The 19,054-nt window shown below is 64.4% G+C and overlaps 2 protein-coding genes across 10 annotated transcripts in view; one reads left to right on the top strand and one right to left on the bottom strand.

Annotated features, from left to right (window-relative positions):
• The window catches only part of PC (pyruvate carboxylase), a 101,880-nt gene that overhangs the window by 76,296 nt on the left and 6,530 nt on the right, over nucleotides 1-19,054 (top strand). For 6 of the 8 annotated variants that reach the window (XM_062195765.1, XM_062195766.1, XM_062195767.1 and 3 more), the window contains exons 2-10: nucleotides 5,857-5,992; nucleotides 6,097-6,281; nucleotides 6,453-6,618; nucleotides 6,726-6,871; nucleotides 7,011-7,128; nucleotides 7,320-7,471; nucleotides 7,956-8,074; nucleotides 11,863-12,025; nucleotides 13,621-13,803. In XM_062195765.1, the coding sequence (XP_062051749.1) occupies nucleotides 5,857-5,992; nucleotides 6,097-6,281; nucleotides 6,453-6,618; nucleotides 6,726-6,871; nucleotides 7,011-7,128; nucleotides 7,320-7,471; nucleotides 7,956-8,074; nucleotides 11,863-12,025; nucleotides 13,621-13,803 (1,368 nt within the window). Of the gene's footprint in view, nucleotides 1-426; nucleotides 637-2,331; nucleotides 2,354-5,856; nucleotides 5,993-6,096; nucleotides 6,282-6,452; nucleotides 6,619-6,725; nucleotides 6,872-7,010; nucleotides 7,129-7,319; nucleotides 7,472-7,955; nucleotides 8,075-11,862; nucleotides 12,026-13,620; nucleotides 13,804-19,054 lie in introns of those variants that run through there. The other 2 variants (XM_062195764.1, XM_062195770.1) reach the window with 2 other exon arrangements.
• On the bottom strand, nucleotides 15,908-18,960 carry LRFN4 (leucine rich repeat and fibronectin type III domain containing 4). Of its 2 annotated transcripts, XM_062195762.1 has the most exons (3): nucleotides 18,901-18,960; nucleotides 17,139-18,497; nucleotides 15,908-16,731 (listed from the first exon to the last, which is right to left on the bottom strand). In XM_062195762.1, exons 2-3 carry the CDS (start codon nucleotides 18,485-18,487, stop codon nucleotides 16,170-16,172), a joined length of 1,911 nt encoding a protein of 636 aa, XP_062051746.1. In that variant the 5' UTR covers nucleotides 18,488-18,497; nucleotides 18,901-18,960; the 3' UTR covers nucleotides 15,908-16,169. The 2 variants fall into 2 exon arrangements, with proteins under 2 accessions (XP_062051746.1, XP_062051745.1); XM_062195761.1 differs by lacking the exon at nucleotides 18,901-18,960 and having other exon boundaries at nucleotides 17,139-18,828.

Genomic DNA, 19,054 nt, shown 5'->3' on the forward strand with positions numbered 1-19,054 from the left:
CCAGCCCGCCCTCCCCCCTCCCCAAACGCCACACACCCTAGCGAGTGAGCTGCTCACACGCCACCTGCCAAGGCTCGGCTCTCGCAGGCCCTGAGTGGCCGTGGCCCACAGCTGTCCTGCGGTAGGGGCTCTCCCATCGGATGTGGATCCTGGGAAGGCCTCAGTTTCCGGCCTGGGTTTCAGTCGGGGAGGGCGGTAGGGCTGGACCTGGCAGGTTCTAGGAAGTGCGGCAGTGTTCTGGGCACAGGCTGTGTCCTGCGTGGCTGTCTCCACAGAGCCTCGTCCTGCTCTGGCAGTGTGTGGGGCTTTGGGGGAGACGGCAGGGCGACTGTGACAATGACCGAGCCGGGGCAGCGTGTCCTACGCCCACACAGAAGCCTGGCCTCCCTCTCTGGCTGCTTCCCTACCTCAACCACCTTGGCCTCCAGTGCCGGGGCCCCTGGGCTTCTGGGGGCGGACGCTGCTCAGGGAGCCCCTTCCCCCATTTCGGCCTTGGCCGCAGCCCAGCCTCCAACAGCCTGGGGCTAAAGGACTTTGTATCTCGGGGCCAGTGACCTACTGCAGAGCAGCGGCTGCCGTGGCTTCTCCATCACCATCCTCTGGGTGCTGTGGGCTGGGGCGCCTGGCCAGTACAGGGTGAGTGCTGCAGGCAGGTACACCCAGCACACGGACACTCCTACGCTGCCGTGTCAAGTGTGAAGTAGCCGTGAGCAGCTCGGGGAGGGGGAGGGGCAGGCTTCTGCCTGTGACGAGAGCACCTGGTGTGTCTGGGCCTGTGGCTTGCTCTGGGTTCGTGCAGGAGTGATTTGCGCCGCTTCCCTGTCCTGCTAGGCACTGGGGCATGTCCTGCCAGGCCTTCAGGCTCTGCGCTGTCTTCCGACCCAGGAAGGCCGGGGTGGGGGTGGGGAGTGAGCCGTGCAGGCTGTGAGGGGCTTTCCTTCTCTGTCGGCGGTCAGGGAGGGGAGGCCAGTGGGAGAGGGACACGGGCTTTCATTTGTCCTCCAGGGCTGGCACTCGGTGTGGTCTCGGTCCACCCCTAGGACAGCCTGCCTGGACGGGGGCAGTGCTGCCTGATTTTACAGGTGAGAAAATGGCCGTCGAGGTGCCCAAACCACAGAGCTCAGCTGGGGAGAGCTGGTCCAGGCCCTGGCTGCCGCCCGGAAGCTTGTTCTGGGCCACTCGGGGGTTGGGAGAGGCCTGTGCTCGGGCCCCCCCCCCCACTTCCCTGCTCCCGGGGAAGCGGCTGCTCCGGTCCAAGTCCAGGCCTGCTCTGCCGCCCTCTGCGGGGCCACAGGATCGTGGCGCTGCCCCGGCCTACAGGGGCCTTTCTGCAGATGAAGGGCGTGAGTGTGTGAGGGGCACCCCGGCGAGGGGCCAGCTCGGGAGATGCTTGTCAGCCACACTCCTGTTTTCCGGGATGTGCAATACCCTGCCAGCGTGGCCTGTCCCCACTAGGAAACAGTCCCCCCCACCCCCGCCATGTGCGGCTTCCCACAGCCCCCAGAGCAGAGCGAGAGGGTCAGGACACTGCACTTAGATCTGAGCAGAGACGACAGCCACGGACCCGTCTGGGTTCCCCTCACTCTGAGTGGGACGAGGGGGTCACAAGTCTCCAGCCGTGGGCACCTGCTGGAGCAGGCGCTGGGCTGTGCCCTCAGAGGTCAGCGCTTCCTGCAGGTTAGCCGGAGGCGCCGGGTTCTTCACTTGATGTTTTGAAACGATTTCAGCCTTGCGTTGAAGTTGCAAAAATGGGGCAAAGAATCCTGTCACACCCTCTCCCCCGGTCCCCGTGATACTAGCATCTGCTTCGTTGTTTTCAGGTTTCCCCCGGAACTGTCTGAGCGTCCCTTGTAGACGCCATGCTCCCAACCCGAAGACTTGAGTGTGCCGGGGTGGGGGTGGGGCGTCAGCGTCCCTGCCAGACCGTGGACCCCCAGACCTGTCACACTGTGAGCATCTCCCAAATGACCTTTGTGGTGACAGAAATCCGAGCTCCGGCCCAGATCATGTGGGCACCGGGTCATTGCCTCGTGGGTCTCCTTTAATCCCAAACTGTCCTTATTTGTTTTTCACGACCTTTGACATATTTGAGGAGTCCAGGCCATTGATTTTTTAAGAATTTCCTGGAACCTAGGTTTGCCTCTTGTTTTTTCCTGGTTAGACTCAGGCTCTGCCCTGTGCCGGGAACCCCACAAAAGCATGCCGCCCCTGCGTGGTCCGGACAGGAGGCGCCCCTGGCTGGTGGGTGATCAATGAACGTGGTGTCTCCACCTGGTATGACAGTTGCCACCTTTTCTGCAGCTTCACCTCCCGTGGCTGACAGCAGGGCGAAAATCTTGTGGGCAAGCTGAAAGTAAGCGTTTGATAGATTTTAAATTGCACTCTGTTCTGAGTCGCGTGATGAGACCTCAGATGGTGCAGTCTATGCCGCCCTGGCTAGCAGTCATCCCTCAGTGCAGCATGCTCAGGGTGGATGCTGCCGCTGGCTCGTCCCTGGGCCCTCTCGGCTAACAGCCTGCTGTCTTGTTACACGGCGCCACACTCCAGGAACCCTTGTTTAACTTAATAACGGCCCCAAAGCGCGTGTTGTGATGCCGGCACCATATTCTGATCACGGTCAGTTATGCTGAGACGCTATAAGGTGGCTCCTTTAAGTGGACAGGTAAAAGTCCTCAAGAAAGGCAGGAAACCCTACACAAAGGTTGCTAAGATCTATAGTACAGTGAGAGATTTTGAGCAAGAAAGAGACCACATTCATATACCTGTTACAGTAACTCCAATAATTGTATTTTATTATTATTGTTAATCTCTTATTGTGCTACCTTGTAAACTAACTTCTATCCGAGGTGTGCATGTATAGGGAGCAGCACAGTATCTGGGGGGTCAGTGCTATCCAGTTTCAGGCTTGCTTCTGCCTGCATTCCCACCACTCCCCTACAGGCTCCCTCCCCCTCATCCACCAAGTGTGGCTGGGCTCAAGGGTACAGGCCCGGCCCGCTCTCCTCCCTGGCCTTGAACACCGTCCCTTGGCGACAGTGCCCTGGTTTCTGTTGCTTGCTCTGCCCTGTCTGACCCTGTCCCATTTTCAGTCCACCTGTTTCTCTCCAGTCTGCCCCTTAGCAGGGAGTTGTCGCCAGCCAGGATTGCTCCCCCTCCCTCAGCTCCAACGCACCCTCAACGAAGCTTGCCTGTTGCACCCCTAGATACCTCCCTAACCCCACCGCCCCTTGGCTCCCGTCCTAGTCAGTGGCTCAGTGTCTGTGCAGCCCTCGGTGTGTTGTGCATGTCTGTGAGTCCCACTACTCTCCAGTCCAGAGACATTTCTTCCCAGCATGCATCAACTCACATCCTTCCAGTCTTGTCCACGGCCTGAGCTGCCTGGACCACCTCGCCCAGGGCACCCCCCACCCTGCTCCGTGCCCCAGCCCTGGTCCCCATCTTTTCTGGACACCCCAGCTGCTCCTTCCCTGTCACCTGCAGCCGTGGCTCCTTGTGCCTGGGAGCCCTTCCTGCAGGTCTGCCCATGGCCAGCTCCTCCTGGAGAGGCCGGCTCAGGGAGCCAGGCACTGACGGCGCCTCCCTTCCCCGGACCACCCCGGAACGCTGCCTGAAATCTCGCTGAGGTTTCGTGTTTTCTTTCGTCCTTGCTCAGGTGGGGAGGGCAGCCCTGCGTTGTCCCGCGTCTGGCCCGGGGCAGGCCAGCCGGGCTGCCCTGTGCTCACCCTTTCTGTCTTCCTGGTTCCTTGTTGCTTCTCTTTCCTTTCTGGTGCCTTTATTTCCCACCTTCTCCATCTTGTCGGCCATAATGTGACACGGGGGTCCTGCAGTGTTTGTTCTACTTTTTGAGCGTGGTTTTTGGTTCTCTACTTAAAACAGTGGGGAGCGAAGCATCTTACACTTTTACTGGAATCAAGCGCGTGGGCAGGGGAAGGCGTCGCGGGGGTGCCGGGGCTGGGTGCTGGCTCCCTCCCTGCAGGAACGTGCGCCCGCGTGAGTAGGGGCTGTCTTTTCAGACATGTCTCAGCTTTGATGTCCTCATTTGTAAAATGCCCTTGGAGACCTCTAGATTCTAGGATATTGCGGCGTCAGTTGACTTTTTTTTTTTTTGGACAGGCAGAGTGGATAGTGAGAGAGAGAGACAGAGAGAAACTCTTCCTTTTTGCCATTGGTTCACCCTCCAATGGCCACTACGGCCGGCGCATCTCGCTGATCCGAAGCCAGGAGCCAGGTGCTTCTCCTGGTCTCCCATGTGGGTGCAGGGCCCAAGGACTTGGGTCATCCTCCACTGCCTTCCCAGGCCATAGCAGAGAGCTGGCCTGGAAGAGGGGAACCGGGATAGAATCCGGCGCCCCAACCGGGACTAGAACCTGGTGTGCCAGCGCCGCAAGGCAGAGGATTAGCCTGTTAAGCCACGGCGCCGGCCGTCAGTTGACTTTAAAAGAACAGTCGTCTGTTGTGGTTAGATGTACGTGACCAAGAACACCGACGTTCCCTCCTGAGCGCACGGCTCAGTGTCCTGAACATCAGCGATGATGTACGACCTGCGCACCATAGTCTTCCAGATCCGTCTGGCAAAACCGGACGCCCCCTTGAGACATGAACTCCCCAGCCCCCACTGTTCTCTCTCTTCTTTTTAAGATTTATTTATTGGAGCCGGCGCTGTGGCATAGTTGGCTATACCTGCAACACTGGCATCCCATATGGACACCAATTCATGTCCTAGCTGCTCCACTTCCGATCCAGCTCTCTGCTTATGGCCTGGGAATGCAATAGAAGATGGCCCAAGTGCTTGGGCCCCTGCAGCCCCATGGGAGACCTGGCAAAATTTCCTGGTTCCTGGCTTCATCGTGGCTATATGGGGAGTGAACCAGTGGATGGAAGACCTCTCTGTGTATGTGTATAATTCTACATGTCAGATAAATTAAAAAAAAAAAAACCTTAAAACAAAGATTTATTTATTTATTTGAAGAGAAGAGTGACAGACACAGAGAGAGCTTTCACCCGGTTCACTCCCCAGATGGCCACAATGGCCAGGGCTGGGCCAGGAGTCAGGAGCTCCATCCAGGTCTCCCGTGTGGGTGACAGGAGCTGCCTTCCCAGGTGTGTGGCAGAAAGCTGGACTGGAGGCAGAGCAGCGGGGACTTGGCTCAGTTGTCACAGGGGATGTCGGCGTCACCATGACGGCTTAGCCCACCGAGCCACGACAGTGGCCTCCGGCGCTCTGCCTTCTGTCTCTGCTGCTCACATAAGCGGAATCACAGAGGACTGTCTTCCGTGGTTGGCCTATTTCAGTTGCCACTGGTTGGTTTTTTTGTTAGTAATTTAAGTAAAAGCTCCCAGGGAGAGGAAGGTTCCTGTGTTCTGGAGCAGCCTGCACCTCCACTGAACTGTGGGGGTCTCCGAGAGAGTGCAGCGAGGTCCACTCCTCCTCCAGGAAGCCCACCGTCACCCTCTTTACTGAGCCAGCCAGAGTCCTGGCAGAGACGCAGGGCTCAGTGTTGGCGAGGGGTTGAGTTGCCCAGGGCCTGTCAGGGCCAGAGCAGCAGGCAGAGGGTATCGTGGGCCACAGGGCAGACACTGCTGAGACCACACTGCGTCCATCGGGGCCTCTTGGCCCCCGCAAGCGTGGAACGTGACCACGTTACAGCGAGTACTAGACTGTTGGGTAAACCCGGGCTCCCGCTGGGGTTTGGAATTGCTCCCTTCCCTGCTACCAGGAATTGCTGGACTTGGCCTGGAAGCGCCGAGGGGTTGGCGCTGGCTTTCGTGGGGTCAGCCGTCAGGCAGGGGAAGGACCACACTTCTTGGGAGCCGTGCGCTGAGCCTGCGCCAACCTGGCTCTGTCTTCTCCCCCAGATGCTGAAGTTCCGAGCAGTCCAGGGGGGCCTGCGGCTCCTAGGTGTCCGACGAACCTCTACTGCCCCCGCTGCCTCCCCAAATGTCCGGCGCCTGGAGTATAAGCCCATCAAGAAGGTCATGGTGGCCAACAGAGGTGACCTGGGGCTGCCCCTGGGCTCCCCACCCCTGCCCCCGCGCTCCCCACCCCTCTGCCCCTCTCTAGACCCCAGAGGCTAACTTCCCGCCCCGCTGCCCCAGGTGAGATCGCCATCCGCGTGTTCCGGGCGTGCACAGAGCTGGGCATCCGGACGGTGGCCGTCTACTCCGAGCAGGACACGGGCCAGATGCACCGGCAGAAGGCAGACGAGGCGTACCTCATCGGCCGCGGCCTGGCGCCCGTGCAGGCCTACCTGCACATCCCCGACATCATCAAGGTGGCCAAGGTGAGCCGGGCGGCGGCTGGGGCCGGGTCCTGCGCCATGCCTGGGCCCAGGCCATCCAGCAGGGAGCGTGTGTGTGAGATGGACATGAGGGGCCAAGCAGGGGGAGGGGCCCGCTTGGCCAGTGCCTGTGGAGGGACTGAGGTGGCTGTCGCCCCCACCCCCCCGCCACAGGAGAACAACGTGGACGCAGTGCACCCTGGCTACGGCTTCCTCTCCGAGCGGGCAGACTTCGCCCAGGCCTGCCAGGATGCCGGCGTCCGCTTTATTGGGCCGAGCCCAGAGGTGGTCCGCAAGATGGGGGACAAGGTGGAGGCCCGGGCCATCGCCATCGCCGCAGGTGACGACGCCACACAGCTCCTCGCCAGGGCCGGCAGGGAGGGCTGGTGGTGTGTGCCTGTTCAAACCCCTGACGGGCTTGGTGGGTCTCCACCTGTCTCCCAACAGGCGTCCCTGTGGTCCCCGGCACAGACGCCCCCATCACCTCCCTGCACGAGGCCCACGAGTTCTCCAACACGTACGGCTTCCCCATCATCTTCAAGGCCGCCTATGGCGGCGGGGGCCGTGGCATGAGAGTCGTGCACAGCTATGAGGTGAGCGAGCACACAGGCCCTGAGGTCTGGGGCGGGGCCCGCAGAGCCGCCCTGGGGAGCCCTGGGAAGTGGGTGGGGCTGTGGCAGAGGGTGGCCCGGGCCCTGGAGCCCAAGGTCTGTGGGCCTCGCCCGCCCCCAGGAGCTGGAGGAGAGCTACACCCGGGCCTACTCAGAGGCGCTGGCTGCCTTTGGCAACGGGGCGCTGTTCGTGGAGAAGTTCATCGAGAAGCCGCGCCACATCGAGGTGCAGATCTTGGGTGAGTGACGGGAGGTTCCCAGAGCCTCACCAGGGTGGCACAAGGTGGGCCGCGAGACCTCAGGGTCTGGGTTCACAGCCCTGCTTCTGGGGGCTCCCCGGGGCGCGGGCTGGGCCGGCGTCAGGTCTGCACGGCCCGGCGGTGCTGGCGGAGAGTCCAGAAAACGCTGAGGCCGGTCTGCCCCGCCCCAGGGGACCAGTACGGGAACATCCTGCACTTGTACGAGCGGGACTGCTCCATCCAGCGGCGCCACCAGAAGGTGGTGGAGATCGCGCCGGCCGCCCACCTGGACCCGCAGCTGCGCATGCGCCTCACCAGCGACTCCGTCAAACTCGCCAAGCAGGTGCGAAGGAGGGGCCAGGCACGGCCGCTCCCCCTGCGGTCTCGTAGACCCCCTCTGTGCTTCTGCCCCGGAAGCCTCACGGCCAGGGTGCTGGGGTGGTGCTTGGGCGGCCTCTGGGGAGCAGCACTGCCCAGGCCGCCCAGCTCCAGGCGGGGGGAGGGGCAGGGCAGAGGGGGCGTGAAGGAACCTCTGGGAGTTCCGGGGCTGAGGCAGGGTCCTCGACGTCCTGTCTGTGAGCAGCAGGAGGAGGAAGGGACCTAGGGGAGGCCCCCGGGGAGGGTGCTGAGTGGAGCTGGCGGGAGCCCCTATGGGTGTCTGGGTGCCCTCCAGAGCTCCGGCTGGGCCTGGGGCTGGGGGTGTCCTTGGGGGAATTGTGCAGGGGGTTGCTGTTCTGCGGCCGTCCATCCACATGGGATGTGGGGTTTGCTGGGGGCTGGGCTGGACCTGGCCCAGGCTCGCGTCAGCGGCCCCTCCCCCTCGCCAGGTGGGCTACGAGAACGCGGGCACCGTGGAGTTCCTCGTGGACAAGCATGGCAAGCACTACTTCATTGAGGTCAACTCCCGGCTGCAGGTGGAGCACACGGTCACGGAGGAGATCACAGAGTGAGCTGGGCGGGGCCGAGGTGGGGCGGGGCCGGGAGTGGTGGGGGCGGGCCAGAGCGGGGCGTGCTACTCTTCAAGCTGGCCTGCTGCCCTGGTAGAGAGAATTGAGGGAGCCAGGAGCTTAACTGGGTTTTAAAAGCTTTAAGAGTGTTTGTGGTAGTTCTAAAAATTAGTGCAAGGGAGGAGACGGGGTTCCGAGCCTCCCCCAGATTCAGGAGCCTGGTGAGCGCCCTCGGTCTGGTGCTGAGCCGGTCAGTCCGTGGAGCCCTCATGGATGCGCTGTGCGCGTGGCGCCCGCTGTCCCCAGCTGTCAGGTCTCTCTCCAGTCCTGCTCCCACTGTGCTGTATCTCCTGTGCCCCGCCCCGTTAATGTTTTGATGGGTTTCTTTGCATTAAAAACAGCTTCCGTGGAACGCTTGCACCTTCTGTGGGGTCTGCCGCGGGTGCGCAGGCCGATCAGGCGAGGGACAAGCGCTTGGTCCCCTTACCTCTGCTCTGCGTGCCGCCCGCCGGCTCCTCTCTTCCGGTTCTGCGTCCAGAGTAGGACCCCGACCACCCCGCTGTGCCCTGGAGCGTCCAGAGTAGGACCCCGCCCACCCCGCTGTGCCCTGGAGCGTCCAGAGTAGGACCCCGCCCACCCCGCTGTGCCCTGGAGCGTCCAGAGTAGGACCCCGCCCACCCCGCTGTGCCCTGGAGCGTCTAGAGTAGGACCCCGACCACCCCGCTGCCAACCACCCCACTGTGCCCTGGAGCGTCCAGAGTAGGACCCCGCACACCCCGCTGTGCCCTGGAGCGTCCAGAGTAGGACCCCGCCCACCCCGCTGTGCCCTGGAGCGTCCAGAGTAGGACCCCCGACCACCCAGCTGTGCCCTGGAGCACCAGGCGCCTTAGTCTGCTCTATGCTTCTTACAGCATTGTTATTCTGCTTTTTAAACTCACCTGTTGAAGGAATTGTCCTGGCCATTGTTCTTTTTAGAGACCTTTCTTTCTTTCTATTTAAGATTTTGTTTATGTGGGAGGCAAAGTTACAGGGAGTTGGAGAAACAGAGAGAAAGCTCTTCTGTCCTCTGGTTCCCTCCCCAAATGGCTGCAATGGCCGGAGCTGAGCCAATCCAAAGCCAGGAGCCAGGAACTTCCTCCGGGTCTCCTACGCAGGTGCAGGGGCCCAAGGACCTCGGCCATCCTCCACCGCCCTCCCAGGCCACAGCAGAGAGCTGGATCAGAAGTGGAGCAGCCGGAACCTGAACTGGCGCCCACGTGGGATGCCGGTGCTGCAGGCAGCAGCCTCACCCACTAGAGGCTTTTAATGGCGGCCTGTGGTTCCTGGGTGGGCACCTGTGTTAACCCTGTGTGCGCCAGCCCTCGCTCCATCCCTGAGAAGCCCATGGGTAGATGCTGAGTGGGGTCAGTGATAGAGGATGAGCAGCATCTTGTCAAATAGCTTCTGAGACAGGCAGAGCCACTGTATTTTAGTTACCTAAAATACATGTGCAACAACCAGAGTAGCTTCCGGTGTGTGGAGGTGCGTGTTTGGAGGCACTGGGCCAGTCCATCTCACCCCAGAGCACCCCTGACCCCGGCTCCTTCCCTACCTACCGCCCAGGGATGATAGATCCAAACTCAGGGTGTTTTTTTTTTTTTTTTTTTTTTTTTTTTTTACAAGCAGAGTTAGACAGTGAGAGAGGGAGAAACAGAGAGAAAGGTCTTCCTTCCGTTGGTTCGCCGCACAAATGGCCGATCCGAAGCCAGGAGCCAGGTGCTTCCTCTTGGTCTCCCATGCGGGTGCAGGGCCCAAACACTTGGGCCATCCTCCACTGCCTTCCCAGGCCACAGCAGAGAGCTGGCCTGGAAGAGGAGCGACCGGGACAGAACCCGGCGCCCCGACCGGGACTAGAACCCAGGGTGCTGGCGCTGCAGGTGGAGGATTAGCCTAGTGAGCCGCAGCACCAGCTGCAGGGTGTTTGTTAAGTTACCCTGGGATATGTTGCTGTCCTGAGGAGTGTGGCTGTCAGTAGGGCTGAGCTGATAAACCCCTGTACCACGAAGCACCTTGGGCTCTGGCCCTGGGGCGTCCTGGCCTCTGGCCTAGACGCGGCCGAGGCCGAGATACCCAACGCAGGCTTTAGGAAGGCATGGGTTGTGTACATGATGGGTGTGGGTGGTGTACACTGTGGGTGTGGGTGATATATACAGTAGGTGTGGATGTGAGTGGTATACACGGTGGGTTTGAGTGGTGTACACAGTAGGTGTGGGTTTGAGTGGTGTACACTGTGGGCATGGGTGGTGTACACAGTAGGTGTGGGTGGGGTTGTGTACACTGTGGGTGGGGGTGGTGTACACAGTGGGTGTGGGTGGTGTACACTGCGGGTGTGGGCGGTATATACAGTAGGTGTGGATGTGAGTGGTGTACACGGTGGGTTTGAGTGGTGTACACAGGTGTGGGTTTGAGTGGTGTACACTGTGGGCATGGGTGGTGTACACAGTAGGTGTGGGTGGGGTTGTGTACACTGTGGGTGGGGGTGGTGTACACAGTGGGTGTGGGTGGTGTACACTTCGGGTGTGGGCGGTGTACACTGTGGGTGTGGGCAGTGTACACTGTGGGTGTGGTGTACACTGTGGGTGTGGGTGGTCTACACTGGGTGTGGACGGTGTACACAGTAGGTGTAGATGTGGGTGGTGTACACTGCGGGTGTGGGCAGTGTACACTGTGGGTGTGGGTGTGTTGTACACTGTGGGTGTGGGCGGTGTACACAGTAGGTATAGGTGTGGGTGGTGTACACTGTGGGTGTGGATGTGGATGGTCTACACTGTGGGTGTGGGTGTGGGTGGTCTACACTGGGTGTGGACGGTGTACACAGTAGGTGTAGATGTGGGCGGTGTACACTGTGGGTGTGGGCAGTGTACACTGTGGGTGTGGTGTACACTGTGGGTGTGGGTGGTCTACACTGGGTGGTTTACACTGTGGGTGTGGGTGGTCTACACTGGGTGTGGGCGGTGTACACAGTAGGTGTGGGTGTGGGCAGTGTACACTGTGGGTGTGGGTGTGGGCGGTGTACACAGTAGGTGTAGATGTGGGTGGTGTACACTGCGGGTGTGGGCAGTGTACACTGTGGGTGTGGGTGTGGTGTACACTGTGGGTGTGGGTGTGGGTGGTGTACACTGTGGGTATGGGCGGTGTACACAGTAGGTGTAGATGTGGGTGGTGTACACTGTGGGTGTGGGCAGTGTACACTGTGGGTGTGGGTGTGGGTGGTGTACACTATGGGTGTGGGCGGTGTACACAGTAGGTGTAGGTGTGGGTGGTGTACACTGCGGGTGTGGATGTGGATGGTCTACAGTGTGGGTGTGGGTAGTCTACACTGTGGGTGTGGGTGGTGTACACAGTAGGTGTAGATGTGGGTGGTGTACACTGCGGGTGTGGGCAGTGTACACTGTGGGTGTGGGTGTGGTGTACACTGTGGGTGTGGGTGTGGGTGGTCTACACTGTGGGTGTGGGCGGTGTACACAGTAGGTGTAGATGTGGGTGGTATACACTGCGGGTGTGGGCAGTGTACACTGTGGGTGTGGGTGTGGTGTACACTGTGGGTGTGGGTGTGGGTGGTCTAAACTGTGGGTGGTCTACACTGTGGGTGTGGGTGCACACTGCAGATGTGTGGTCCACACGGCCGAGCCTCTCTCGGAGTGTAGGGAGCAGGCCAGGGCTGGGGGCTGGGGTCGAGGGCAGCCGCCTCGCGGGCTGGACCACCCCTCACTGCAGTGCCCACTCACGCTCTCGCCCTGCCCCGCAGTGTGGACCTTGTCCACGCCCAGATCCACGTGGCGGAAGGCCGGAGCCTGCCGGACCTGGGCCTGCGGCAGGACAGCATCCGCGTCAACGGCTGTGCCATCCAGTGCCGCGTCACCACCGAGGACCCCGCGCGCAGCTTCCAGCCGGACACCGGCCGCATCGAGGTAGGGCCCGGGGACAGCCCTTGCTGGGGCTGCCCGGCACTGTGCAGGGTAAGAGGGGCTCATTGCAGGCTCGGAGGCTGCCGGGGAGTCGCGTGGGTCAGCGGCGGTCCAGCTGGTGGAGCAGACCTGGCTCCTCACCGTCCCACCGGAGCCCAGAGCCGGCTGGGGGGAGGCGGGCGCCTGCTTGGCAGGGGGCTGAGCTGCGGCCTGAGGCCTGGCAGACCCCAGGGAGGGCTGCGCCGAGCGGGGGGCCATCACGGCTCAGCGAGGGTCTGGGAGGTGTGAGACAGGGTTTGGTGCTGCCAGGGATGCGCGATGGTGGGGCTATGGCAGACAGAGAAGGCCTGGGGCACGCATGGCAGAGGGCTGGGAGCCCCTGCGCCTTCCCCAGGGGGCTTCCTACATTTCTGTGCCTGCCCGGCCTGCCCAGGGCCCTGGGCGTAGGCGGCCCAGCCAGCTCTGCGGGGTAGCCGCGCCCCAAGGAAGCAGGGGCCCAGGGTCTGCTCCCAGAGTCCCTGGCAGAGGGCCTGGGTTCGGTGGGGATGGTGCGGCTGGGTGTGGACTAGATCCTGGGCCCCTGAGAGGGGCCGGGGGGGTGGGCACTCCTGGAGGGATCAGGCCCCGGGGGTGGGGGAGACAGCCCCGCCAGGCCCGTGGACGGCGGCCGCTCCTCAGGGCTGGTGGACCACAGAGTATTTTTAGCTGACAGTCCTGCTCACAGCTGAGCGTTCACCTTTAAATATTTTATTAAGTTCCTTTTTATCGAACACAGGCCCCTTAGAAGCAGGACTGTGGTGCGGTGGGCGTCCCACCCTCGGGCCTGTCCGTCCGCTTGCCCCATCCCGTGTACACCCTGGGGAGGCCCCCCCCATGAGCACTGACCTGTGCGGGCGAGCGTGTTAACGGTGCCCTGGCCCCCAGTCCCTGTCTCCCCTCCCCACGGCCTCCTGCACGTCCGCCGGCCTCCCTTGTCCACTCGTGCTCTCCTCCCGTTGGGTTGCTTCCTGTGCTGGGTGGGTGCTGGGTGGGAGCTGGGGCCGTGGGAGAGAGCCGGGCGCGTGCCTCTCCCCTGGCTTCTCGAAGGTTCCCTCCCCTTCCCTTCCGTGTCCCTGCAGTTCCTGGTCTGCTTCCTGTCTGCCTCCTCTCCCTCTTCCTCCATTCACTCTTCTGGAAGGAAGGGGAAAGAAGGCTCCGTGGGGGGATCTCAAGGCCTTTGTCAAAAGCAAAAGCCTGGGCAGCCGGGCTGCGCATCCCGAAGCCCAGAGCCGCTGTACTTGTCTGTCTGTCTGTCTGTGAGTCTCGTGTGAGCGGGGACAGTGGCAGCTGCTGGGTCTGCCGTGTCTGGGGTGAGCTGTGACGTGGCTCTGACGGTGAGAGGGCAGCCGGGCAGCCGCTTCGCCCATGCCCCTCTGGCTGTCCTGCTGAGCCACAGCCCTGGGGATGAGCAGGGCTCCTTCCCCTGTGCGCCCCCGTCTCCCCCACCCCCGTGCTCTTCTGAGAGCCGAGGCAGCAGTGGCCACGCAGGCCACAGAGCAGCCCGTGTCCTGGGGCCGCCGGCAGGAGCGGCCGCTCAGCGGCTCTGCCTGTCTCCCCAGGTGTTCCGGAGCGGAGAGGGCATGGGCATCCGTCTGGACAACGCCTCTGCCTTCCAGGGGGCTGTCATCTCCCCCCACTACGACTCCCTGCTGGTCAAGGTCATCGCCCATGGCAAGGACCACCCCACGGCCGCCACCAAGATGAGCAGGGCGCTGGCCGAGTTCCGCGTCCGCGGCGTCAAGGTGAGAGGCACCGGAGGGCCCCTCGCGCCCTTGCTCCAGCTGTGGCTTAGCGGGGTCAGGGCCGCTGTGGCCCTCGGGACGCCTTAGCCTCTGCTGGCTTCTCTCGGACGCAGCAGGTGCCAGGGCCCCCTGCGCTGTCCATCAGCTCCCGAGAGTCCCCCCCCAGAAGCCTGGGTGCCCCAGCCGCCCAGCCCCCGCCAGCCTTGTCTCGGGGACACCCAGTGTTTCCTGCCCCCGGGAGCGTGTGGCACACGTCGCCAGGCACCTCTTCTGGACGTTCTGATTCCATGGCTGTGGGTGGAGGTCCCCAAGGAACTCAGGCAAACGTGGACACCCTGGGCAGGTGCTTTGTCCTGAGCGGCCGGGGTCCCTGGCCTGGGGCGTGCAGAGTGGCGGGTGCTCTGGGGACAGCCAAGGAGCTGGCTGCTGGGGGACCCATGCTCGGGGGCAGGGGAGGCCCAGGGGGCCTGGCTCGTCGTGCCTTTCTGGGAGCAGGTGGCCTGCTGGGAGCGGTTGGGTTCTGTACAAGGCTGCAGCTAGAAATGAATTCATGGCCGGGAAACACCAGTTGTCCTTTGTAGCCAGCACCTGTCTCCTGTCCAGTGGGCACTGCCATCGGACTGGCAGGACAGGGCGAGCCAGGCGATCCCAGATCCAGAGGGGCTGCCCACTGCAGGGATGCCCACCCCGCCCGCCGCACCCCCTGGCCACATCAGACTCCTGCAGCGTCTTCCAGCCCCGGCCTGTGATTGAGGCTGCGCCGGGCAGGGCTGGGCATGTGGCTGTCCCCTCAGGGCCACACAGCCGTGTCTCACCTGTCCTCAATGGGAGCAGAGGCCTTTGAGAAAGAGGGTGAGCAGGAGTGGGGGGCGGGGGAGGCTCCCAGGCACCGCCCACAGCCACCGGGGCAGGAGTCGGCGGTTCCCAGGAGCTGTGGGGGAGGGGAGCCTAGCGGCTCTGTGGGGCTGCGCCCTGCACGCTTGGCCGAGGTGCATCCAACTTCCTGTGCTCCACCTGTCCTTTCCACCTGGCTTTCCTGGCGCGGGTGTCCTGTGGCTGTTGCGGTATCGGGGGGCTGTGTGGCCAGTGTTCCCCACTGGGGCACCTGGGCCTCTGCCCTCTCGCCTGCCCCCTGCACTGCGCTGCGTTGTTCGGGTCCTGACTGCCCCCATGGTTGGGCTCGTTCCTCTGCTCCCTCCCGGGCCTCAGCACCGGGTACCCTGGCCCCAAACCGGTCCCCTGGGCCTTCTACCTGTCCCCACCCCGGAGGGCCAGGAACATCTACCTTAGACACCGTTCCCCACCCCTGAGGTGAAGGGGACACTGGGGCCTGTGAGCGCAGGGCCAGTAGCAGGACAGGTGTTTCTGGTGTCCAGGGGTGCCAGTGTCCTCCCCAGCTGGGCACCCAGACCAGGCCACTGGCCCCTGCCCCCTGCCCTGCCCTGAGCCTCTGTCCACGCCTGGGCCGTCAGCCCCGTGGCTCCGGTCCTGTAGGTGCACCTGCCCTTCCTTGGCCCTGTGCCCCCTCTGCCTGTCACACACAGACCACAGCCTGTCACGGGCCAGGCTCCGTCGCAGGCCCTGGTGCCAGTGCCGCCTTCTGGGTTTCCATAAAGCGCCTCGCAGGCTGAGCCCACAAAGTGCTGGTGCCTCCCAGCAGGCCCCAGAACAAAGGCTGCTAGGGTCACAGCAGAGGTGGCCTGGGCCTGCCCCCCCCCACCATGTGGCTTCTGGGGTGGGGACGAGAGCAGGGGAGCAGGAGACTCCAGGCGCAGCCACAGCCTGAGAGCAGCCGGGAGCTGGGGTCTCGGGCCTGCAGCCCCAACAGGAAGCATCCAGGGGTCCTGGCTGACGGCGGGGTAGTGGGAGTCCCAGCCCCTCCTGGGTTCTGGGGGATGGCGCTCTGCAGGCCTGGGATGGGGGCGCAGGGAGACGTGCTCACTCTGCTGCTTCCAGCCAGGCCCTCCACCCAGCCCCGCCCTCCCCACCCTGCGCTGGGGACCCCAGGCCCACGAAGTCGACCCCCGCCCTGTGCTGCCTGTCCGTGCGTCCGGCCCCCTGCCGCCCCCTCAGGATGAGACCAGGCCAGTGCTGAGGTGTCCCCAACAATTTTATTATAAATAGAAATGAGACTCCCACCTGGTGGCTGCTGCCCTGCTTGGTGGTGGCTGAGAGCACCTGTCAGAAGGACCTGACCCTTTCCCGGTCTGGAGCCCGACCGAGGGAGGGGCCCCTGTCCCGCCAAGCACACAGGGAGCCTGAGGTACCGAGGATAAAAATCGGGGTGGCCCCCGGGTGGGCAGCTGCCGCCCGACCCCCTGGCCCGCGCTGCGTGTTCATCAGGGCACGGGGAGGCCGCCCTCCCGTCACACCACACTCTCCTCCAGCCGCTCCGAGCTGCCCCCCACCCCCCGGCAGCCTGCTCCGAGCAGCCCCCCGTGTACCGAGTGGCTCCTTCGGGCCCAGGCCCCTCCCAGGCGCCGGGCGTACCCGTAGCAGCCGCCCGCATCTCCCAGGTCCAGGGAGCAGCTGCGCTGGGGGCGTGGCGGGGGGCTCCGCGGCGGGTGGGTCTTGGGTGTGGGGCTGGGGCCTCCGTTGGTCTGGGATTGGACGTGGCTGAGCTTCAGGGGGAGGCGGCCATTCCCAGCCCCCCGGCCCCGAACCAGCAAGGCCACGGTGAAGACCAGTAAGGCAGCCACCAGCACGCCGCCCACGGCCACTGTCAGGGTCCCGCCGAGAACGTGGGCCTGCAGGGCGTGGCACAGGGGCGTGGCCGGCAGGGTGGAGAAGTGGGCACAGCCCAGGAGCCTGGTGGCCGTGAGGTCAGAGGGCCCAGCGGCAGGTGACAGTGCCAGCAGGCAGAGGTCGTAATCGGCGCCAGGGACCAGGTGCTTCAGCAGGAAGTGGTGAGTGGAGGCTGGGACGATTCTGCGGGGGAGGGCAGGTGGTCAGAGCCCCGGGGCCGTGGTCCAGCTCTCCCCCGCCTCCCCCACAGCCAGGGCCTCGGAGCCCCCTTCACAGACCCCCCCCCCGCCCAACCCTGGCTCTGCACAGCCTCACGGAGGTGTGTGTTCACCAGAGGAGGCATGGTGACAGGCCGGCGAGCGTAACCAGGGGACAGATGGGTGTGTGCTGACATGGGCTGGGCACACACCAGGGAGGGGGCCGGGCTTGGCACCAGCAGAGGCAGAAGTGAGCAAGGGCCGCTCGCCCGGCCTGGGCCACCTGATGGGGCAGGGCCTCCCCCTCCTGCTCTCCCCCTTGCGGCGCTGACGCACCCCTGCAGCGGTCAGGAGCCCAGGAGGGGGCAGAGGGCGCCAGACGTGCGTGCTCACCGGTAAATGAGGGTCTCGTCCTCGCTGCTGTTGTACTGGATCTGGAACATCCACACGGGCTCGGCCGGCCGCCCCGGCCCCCAGCTCACCAGCCCTGAGGTGGCGGTCACCTCCGTCACCTGCACAGCTGGCTCTGACTCCACAGTCCCCTCGCCCTCAGCCGCCGTGCGCGCCGAGGCGGCGATGTCCGAGGGCCCCGGGCGGGCCCCCTCGGCGCTGGCGTTCCCGCCGTGGGGCAAGGCCAGCACCCGGAGCTCCACTCGGGCTGTGGCCTCTCCGGCGGGGTTGGTGGCGATGCAGGTGTAGGCCCCCGCGTCCCCGGCGCCTGTCACCCCGATCTCCAGGGTCCCGTTGGGAAAAGCCCAGGCGCGGGAGGAGTTGCCGACCAGCCTGTCGTCGGGGCCCACCCAGTGCATGGTGGGCGCGGGGTCGCCCAGGGCCCGGCACCGCAGCGTGGCCCGCTGGCCCTCCAACACCCAGAGGCGCTGCGTGTGGCGGGCGATGAGGGGCGGCTCGCACGAGAAGTCGGCCTCGGGCACCGCCCAGAAGTAGCGGCCGGCCAGGCCGGGGGGCGAGGCGCAGGTCTCCAGGTCGTCGGGCCGCGCCAGGCGCCGCAGCCAGAGCAGCTCGCAGTTGCAGTGCAGGGGGTTCCCGCTGAAGCTCAGCACCAGGGGGGCGGGCGAGGCCTCGGCGTCGCGGCCCCGGGAGAAGAGCGGGTCGGGCGCCAGCGTGGCCAGGCGGTTGGAGGTGAGGTCGAGGCGGGAGAGCTGGCTGAGCTGGGCGAAGGCGCCGGGGGGCAGCGCGTCTATGAGATTGTGGTCCAGGTTGAGGGTGTGCAGGGCGGGCATGGCTCCGATGCCGGCCCAGGGCACCTGCCGGAGGTTGTTGTAGGACAGGTCCAGGTCCTCCAGGCTGTCCAGGAAGTCGTCGAAGGCGCCGGGCGCGATGCGGCCCAGCTGGTTGCCGCTGAGGATGAGGTGCTGCAGGTTGACGGGGCCGCGGAGGCTGCCGCCGCCCAGCTCCACCAGCCTGTTGCCGTCCAGGTGCAGGGAGCGCAGGCTCTCCAGGTCCCCAAAGGCGCGGGCGCCGATGCGGGTGATGGCGTTGCGGGACAGCGTCAGGTCCACCAGCCCCGTCATGTTGCGGAAGTCAGGCGGCCCCAGGGCCTGGATGAAGTTGTCGGCCAGCCGCAGCTCCACGGTGCGCCGGTCCACGTTGGGCGGCACAAAGAGCAGGCCTCGGTGGGCACACAGGGTGCTGAGCGACTCCGACAGGTTCTGGCACACGCAGGGCAGCGGGCAGGCGGCTGCTCCACTGGCCAGCAGCAGCAGCAGGAGTGGCGGGGCCATGGTGAGCGCCCTGCGGGGACGGGCCACAGCCCAGGCACAGGTGGGGCTGGGCAGGTGCCCACTGGCGCCCGAGGCACGGTCCCTGTAGCCAGCTCCCAGGGCCTGGCCTGGAGGGGGGCTGGGTCAGAGGCCCCAGGGGACCCCCCAGGGATGAGGGGCAGCCGGGCGTGCAGCGGAGCTCACATTTCCAAGTAGTCACGGGCAGGCCAGGCGCAGGGGACAAGGTGAGGCAGGAGGCAGGAAGCGGAGGTGGGCCGAGAGCAGGGAGGGTCCCGGAACTTCCTTTCTCGGGCGTCCCCTGGAATCGCCGGCCTCCTCCCCTCTCCGCGCCATCCCCTTCCCCGGCCGGCGGGGAAGGCGTCCCCCACCCCCAGCCCCCTTGCTGTGGCTCCCGCGCTGCGCGTTCCCCTCACCTGGTGTCGGTCGCTCAGGGGGCGCGGGCCGGCCTCCCCGCGGGCCCGGCCGGCCCCCGCCGACTCCAGGCCGCTCTCCCGCGGGGGCGAGGCCCAGGGCTGTCCGGTCGCTCGTCGCGCGCCTTCCGGCCCATGGCGCTCGGGCCCGCGGCCC

The sequence above is a fragment of the Lepus europaeus genome, chromosome 7 (assembly GCF_033115175.1).
Source record: "Lepus europaeus isolate LE1 chromosome 7, mLepTim1.pri, whole genome shotgun sequence".
NCBI lineage: Eukaryota > Metazoa > Chordata > Mammalia > Lagomorpha > Leporidae > Lepus > Lepus europaeus.

Coding starts and splice junctions, on each gene's coding strand:
- LRFN4 (XM_062195762.1), bottom strand. CDS start 18,487: ATGGCCCCGCCACTCCTGCTGCTGCTGCTGGCCAGTGGAGCAGCCGCC. Junction 16,732..17,138: donor GACGAGACCCTCATTTACCG/GTGAGCACGCAC, acceptor CCTCCCCCGCAG/AATCGTCCCAGCCTCCACTC.